We start from the raw sequence: 7,254 nt of genomic DNA, 5'->3' as shown, positions 1-7,254 counted from the left end.
ATATATGTATGTATGTATATATGTGAATATATACATACATGTATGCATCTATATACATACACACATATATGATGGATTCAAAGTGCATATTGAAGTTTTTTTTCATGCTTTTTTGGGGAACCTGACTAATGTGGAAGTTATATATAATATACGTATATATATATATATATATATATATATATATATATATATATATATATATATATATATATGTGTGTGTGTTTGAAATATATTTTTGCATGACTGTCTTTGTATAGTGGGTAGTATTGTATCTCTTGCTTTCCCATTGGGTGGAGATGTGGAGGGAGGGAGAGAATATGGAACTGAAAATAAAAATAATTTTTAAAAATATTCATAGCAACTTTTTTGTGGTGGCAAATACCCAGAAGTTAAGGGGGTGCCCACTTATGGGCGATGGTAGAACAAATTTGGCAGATGAATTTAAAGGAATATTTTTCACCATAACAAATGACAAAGGGATGGTTTCAGAGGCAACTGAGAAGTGGGCAGAATGAGAATATCTTATATAACAACAACAACATTTTAGAGAAAAACCAACTCTGAAAGAAAGACTTTGTTCGTTTTGTTTGTTTTGGAGAGGGGGAAGGCAAGGTACTGGGGGTTGTGACTTGCCCAAGGACACACAGCTACTAAATGTCAAGTGTCTGAGTATGAATTTGAACTCAGGTCCTCCTGACTCGTGCTCTATTCACTGCATCACCTAGCTTCCCTGAAAGAAAGACTTTGGAACTTTGATCATGCAATGGTTAACCTTCAGTTCAGAGGACCAGTGATGGCCCACTTTCCGATAGAGAGGGATGATGAAGTACAGGATGAGATATGCATTTTTGGACATGGCCCACTGTGGGACTTTGCTTTGCTCAGTTACCTGCATTTGTTACAAAAGTTTTATAGCAATCTTTGTAAAAACGTCTTTGTAAAGTCCTTTTTAATTGGGGAGGGGAGAAAAAAATTATAACAACAAGAAAAATAAATGACTTCCACCAGGAATCATTGTAAGACTCAGGAATCTGCATCTGGAGTCAAAATCCCTGGGCCTCTGTATCTCCTTGAGCACTGTGGTAATCCTGTCAACGGTGGAATTTGAACCCAGGTCCCTTGACTCCAGGGACAAGTCTGTTTCTTCACCTAGAAGCAATAGTAACACTGCCTGCCTTGGATGAACACTGTCAGAACTCAGTGAACTGAAGTATGTAAATTCCTTTACCTAAGTAAGTTAAGGGGTGGCCCTAGGTGAATTCATTACTCTAAGGGAGGAGAGAAATGGGGTGCACAAACAATCCTCAGACTTCCAATAATCTAATAGTTATTTCTACATGGGAGTCTCAATATCTATCTATCTATCTATCTATCTATCTATCTATCTATCTATCTATCTATCTATCTATCTAGTGGCCCAAATGCTTTAGTGCAAATTTAAGCTATTAAAGGCGTTAAAACTTAAAATTGCACTCGAACTTTTGGGGCACCCACATATGATATGCCTATGTATGTGTGTATCATCTTATAGGTAAGATGCTTTTTATCCTGCAGTAACTAAACTCCCTTTAATAGAGTCCAAACTGGACCATAAGAAACAGTGTGGCACAGTGGATAATGTGTTGCTGGACTTTGAGACAGGAAGAGTCCACTTCCAATCTTACCTCTCTCAGGTATTTATGAGGTATAGCCCTAGGCAAGTCACTTGAGTGAGGTCCACTGGAAAGAGCACTGGCTCTAGAGCTAGGGAGGCCAGACTCAGATATGGGCCCAGAGATTTCCTGGTTCTGTGGCCATGGACAAGTCATTTCATCTTTGTGAACCTCAGTTTCTTTTTCTGCAAATGGAGATAGTCTTTATACCATTCACCTCACAGAGTTACTGAGAGTTAAGTATTTTGTAAACTTGAGAGTAGTAGGGAGTTAGTATGATTTGCATTATCAATATGAAACTTCCACTCATGAAGATAGCTGCCATCCTGAGGTTCTGAGAGGTCATAGGCTCAGGAATCTAGGCTTGGGAGGGACCTCAGAGGCCAGCAGCTAGTCCAATCTACCTCATTTTACCAGAGAGGAAAGAAACTGAGGCCCAGGGAGAGGAACAGTCTTGTGCAAAGTCATACATAGGATCCTAGCTCTAGAGCTAGGACTTTGGATACCATCTAGCCTAACCTCATTTTATCAATGAGGTAACTAATGAGAGAAGTGATTTGCCCAAGGTCACCCAGGTAATTCAACTCCCTTGACTCCAGGGACAATATTTATGCCAGTATAGCACATTAAGGTGACTTGCTCAGGGTCACACACATAGTAAGTAACAGGGGCAGAATTTGAATCCAACTCTTCTTGATTCCAAGACCAGCAGCATACTATCCATTAGGCCACACTGTTTCATATGATCTATTTTGGACCCCACTCAAAAGGTTTTAGAAATTAAAAGCTGAAAAGCATTTTGATCTCATCCCTAAGGTGTATGCTGTATGTATGTGTGTGTAGACATACACATATACACATACATATAACCTATATATTGTATATGCATGTGCACATATATGTATATGTATACACACACACACACACTCCTGAAGACAGCCTTATAGTATAGTTTCAGCATAAAAAGACTCAGATTATGTAGTTTGGAGATCACCATCAGTACACTGTCTCTGTCCTCCCTTGGCACAGTGAACCAAAGCTCACAAGTGGGTAGGACACTTTGGGCCAATCTTAGAAGTTCTGTTGCTTTCTGAAGGAAAGAAGACTGTTTGAGTCACACTACGGAAAACAAACAAGGCTTTCTTTGGTGTCACTGTCCTAGACAGAATGTCAGGCTAGGTGGCTCATGGCAGCTGACTGCCTGGCATTTCGTTCAGTCTCTGTGTCATGTATTTTACAGAGAGTCAGTTTCCTGATAAACAGGACTTGGCTTGAGAATTCTAGGAAACACGGACCTGACATTAGAAAGACTACTCATGCCCAGTATGTTACCATGACTTTTGAGAAAACCAGTGTCTACTTTCTGTGATATTTCAGAATGCAACCTCAACCAACTGCTTTTCCCTCCTTTCACAATGAGTCAAGCTCTGAATTCATTTTCAGCTAAACCCAAGAATTTTTTTTTCAAATCATAGATGTTCAACTTCAAAGAGGGAGAAGTAGAAGTGCCAGTACCACTGAGAAGAAAAAAAAAGAGTCTATCTGGGCAAAAAAATGCCATGGGATATGTTTCATCAATAGAGGCCATGAGGTAGAATGTATGACTCAGCATTGAAATAACGGAAAATGAGACTGGAGCTTGTTCTTTCTTTAGATCCTTCCTCTCCCCACTCAACTGATTCTCCAACTTTTTTGTGCCCTTCGTCTGGACCTGAGGGTTCAGTAATCCTCAATTCCAAAGTTAGGGAGGGGAAATCAAATATGACTCCAAGATCCATGGTTACTGGTGAGTGCTCTCTTTCTGATACTAAAGCTGAGATGAAGACCACTTCTCAACACCAGAGTTTTCTCTTAAGGCTTGAGGAAGCCCTCCCTTCGTCACTGGGTGCTTGGGCAACTCCACCCTCCTGCGGCTGCACGCGGGCGGGCACACACACGGGCACACACACACACACACACACACACACACAAGCAGGCGAACATGCAAAATAGCTTCAAAGACAGCCTTGGCAAGTAAAAGAAGAAAATTCCCATTTTTAATGTTCGAGCGAAGTCAGTCCCCTCTAGCAGGACCGGCCCTCCCAAGTGACAGTGTGCAACGTTCTGCTTCATGTATAACTGTCCTTGACAAAGTTAGGAGCTGTTCTTGCATGAAGGGTTTCCATGTTAACTCCTGGTTCTCCCAGAAAATGAAATATTCCTTACTAAACGCCCAGAATGGCTCATCTGGCATCTTGACTTACACTCCTACACAGATAAGAACCCACTCAGTTCCATTTAGATCCTGCTATCCCAGGCCAGACCCATCAGGTCAGGACTGGTCCCAACAGCAGCTTTCTCCCCTCCTGATACAAGGCATTTTGTGAGAGGAATGTGGCAGGAGGAAGGGGTAGATTAGTTGAGACCCCCCAAGTCCCTCTAGGACTGGAGCTAGGTCAGCTTTAATTCCCCCTTGGAGCTCAGAGACCTGTAGGGCGTTGAGGGGGTGGGAGGAAAGGACACGGGTCTAGCCGCTGATCTGCTGACTTCTGCGGGCAGTTTGCAAGCTCCTGGACTGAGATTTGGTCTCACTGTCACTCAGAAGGAACCTCAGCAGACTTCATTCCCCTGGTCCCTCATTGAGCCCCAGGTGGAGGAGAGTCATAATAGGAGGTGAAGGGTCACTGCATCCCCCTCTCCCGCCGCCGCCGCCCCGAAGACCATCTCCAAACTTTTCCAGTCCCTCACAGGTCTTGGAAGAAGGAGAACAGTTGCCGGAGAAGTCCCTGAATTTGGATCACCCTGGAGCCCTTCTCCCTGCCCGGGGCCCCTGCGTCTGTAGCGTCTGGCAGTCGGGACGTCCAGCTGTTGCGGTTGATGCTGCAGTTGTTGTTGGCGTTTCCGGGAGCGCCTCTGCGCCGCACAGACCCCGCCGTCGCCGTCGCCGTCGCCGTCGCGGCTCTCTCTTCGCTCCACTCGGCGCCCGCCAGCTCCCGCAGGCCGGAGGGTGCGTCGGGCCGCAGGTAGTGGCACGCCCGGTGGCCGCTGTGATCCCGGCGGCCGGCGTCGGCTCCGAGGGCTCCCACCAGCACCTTGATGACCATGTCGTGGCCCTGCTGAGCCGCCAGGTGTAGCGGGGTTAGGCCACCGCTGCCGGGGGCACTCACGTCGAGGGACAGCCCGCGACTCCGAGCGAAGTCATGCACCAGGATGAGCCCCTCGTGGCTGCCGTGTTTGGCCAGCCAGTGTAAGGCGCTGTAGCCCGTGACTGGGTCGACGCGGTTCAGTAGCGTGGGCTCGCCCTCCAGCAGCTCTTGCAGCGCCTCAAAGCGGCCCTCGGCGGCCGCCAGCATCCATGCGTGCTCCCGTGGCTCCAGGCACAGCCCGCCGGGGCCGCCGGCCGTGGACCCGGCGAGGGGCTGCTCGTCCTCCCGCTCGAGTCCCGCCGGGAGCCCCAGCACCTCCCTCAGCGCCCCTCGCCGCCGGGCTGGTATCCCCATCGACAGCCGCAGAGAGGCCCGCCAATCGGACTCCCGCGGGGCCCTACCCAGGCTGCGCCTGTCCAGGCTCGGGACGTGGAACCGGCTTCGGCTGCTGCGGGTGGCCGGAGGCGGCGGCGGCTGCTCTGTCTCCCCTCGGGGTTCAGCCATGGCTCTCTGGCTCGGCTAGTGGCGGTTCGAGTCTTGGCCGAATCTCGCCGAGAGTTGGGGCAGGACGCAGCGGCACCCGGGCAATTGGGCCGGAGCAGTAAACGGAGCAGGAAAGCCAGGCCCCCAGACCCCACTGCCCGCCCGCGAGCTGCCAGCCGCTCGGCCTGACGCGGTCACCCTGGGCCCAGCCCGGCTCCACCCTGGCCGCGGCCAGGTGCGCTCCACAGCCCCGCCTCCTCGGCTGGCCAGGCCGGCCGGGACACGCCCTCAGCATCCCAGGGGCCTGACCAGCTGGCCGCCTTTGCCCCGCGGCCCCCTGCCAGGGGCGGGGGCAACCTGCGGCTGCCTAACGGAGCTCCTCCCTCCAGCTCCCCGGGCGGCCTCAGCTCCCGGCGGTTGGGCCCCGCCCGGCTCCTTCCTCCGCCCCCTTTCCTCTCCCTTCCTCACTCTCTGGGCCCTCTGAACTTTGTCCCGCAGGCGCCTTTGTCCCGAGGTGGCGTTCAGTCAAGGAGACTGCCTTGTGTCCCTCCCGCCTTCCTCTCTCCCCTCCCTGGCCTATTGCCTGACTTTGACTCAGGACCACCTTCCTTTCCCCACTCCCAGTCTTATCTGACAGGGAGCTGTCCAGGGCCACTCCGGGGGAACCCCCAGGACAACCAAGGACGAGGTACCCTTCCTTTCCTGGGCAGAACTTGATATTTCCCCCCCTCTGCAAAGGGACTACACTCACCCCCCCGCCCCAGCCTCTTTCCATGGGACCTTTGCATTGCTGTGAAGGAGAGCTGCAGGTCCAGGATTTTGGAAGAAAACAGATACTTTTCCTTATTGAACTCATGACTGAGCTGTTCTTCGAGGTAATTCAATCAGGCCTTCAAAACATCGGAGGATAAGTCCAAGTCAGATTTCTGGAAACTTGGAGATGGGATGGGGTTTGGGCAGGTTGGGGAGGCATTTGAAGAGCAAAGGTAGGAACCCACCATTCTTTGCCTTTCTATTCCATCCCTTGGTAACCACTTCTGAATACTCCACTAGATGTACCATCCAGCCGATGACCCCCCACTACAATAACCACCACCTTAGCAAAATAACCAGGTACTTAATATCCCTGGACTTCTGCAGTCCATTTCTAACTAGTCTCCAAACCCTGTCTCCCCTCCTATCCAGACCTTCCTGCAAATTCAGCCACAAGAACTGTCCTTTGACTTTGATTCCTCCTTGTCCAAAAGCCTTCAGGCACTTCCCCATTATCTACAGGACAAAAATAAGTTCAACTCTCTAGCTGGTCTTTGTTGGTCTTTTGCAATCTGGTCCCAGCCTACCTTCCCGGCCACATCCTACTACTCTGAAGAGCCCCATTTGCTTCAGCCAAACTGTTTGCATCTCTTGACTCAGCAAGGCTTGCAATTTCCCACTTCTGCACCTTTGCAGTTGATCAGTAGACAAGAATCTATTAAGCACTTACTAAATGCCAGGCAGTATGTTAAGTGCCTAGGCTGCAAAGAAAGACAGAAACAATCTCTGGCCCCTAGGAGCTGACATTCTAATGTCATGTAAATGAATTGATTCCATGTTGAAAGGAAGGCTCTAGAAGCTGGGGCAACATGTTGACCCCCACCTTGAGGTGCCTTCCTCTCTTATTCATTCTTCTAGGCCAAGTCAAATCCACCTCCTCCTTTGGGAATTGTTCTCAGGCTCTCCCTGCCCCCTTACCTCTGAACCCCTGCAACCCTAACTGTAACAGTCATTTATGCTCAGCGTTGCCTACCTTTCTAGTAGAATTATTTTGTTTCTGTGCACAAACCTTATCTTCCTGATTCTGGAACTTTAATTCAGTAAACATTGATGATAATTATTTCTTGGGAGAGGAGAAGAGGACTGGACCAGTGACTTTACAGATGGAGGGAGGAGCAATGGTAAGTAAACTCACTCACCAGTGCTTATCTGGAAACTTCTTCTACAGTGTGTATGCCTGG

The 7,254-nt window shown here is 49.1% G+C and overlaps 1 protein-coding gene across 1 annotated transcript; it reads right to left on the bottom strand.

Annotated features, from left to right (window-relative positions):
- Positions 1 to 3,666: 3,666 nt before the first annotated feature.
- SOWAHD (sosondowah ankyrin repeat domain family member D) lies at positions 3,667 to 5,675 on the bottom strand. The gene has a single exon (XM_072627439.1). It carries the CDS (start codon positions 5,279 to 5,281, stop codon positions 4,376 to 4,378), a length of 906 nt encoding a protein of 301 aa, XP_072483540.1. The 5' UTR covers positions 5,282 to 5,675; the 3' UTR covers positions 3,667 to 4,375.
- Positions 5,676 to 7,254: the final 1,579 nt, after the last annotated feature.

The sequence above is a fragment of the Notamacropus eugenii genome, chromosome X, assembly GCF_028372415.1.
Source record: "Notamacropus eugenii isolate mMacEug1 chromosome X, mMacEug1.pri_v2, whole genome shotgun sequence".
NCBI lineage: Eukaryota > Metazoa > Chordata > Mammalia > Diprotodontia > Macropodidae > Notamacropus > Notamacropus eugenii.
This window is presented reverse-complemented; position numbering and strand designations above follow the sequence as displayed.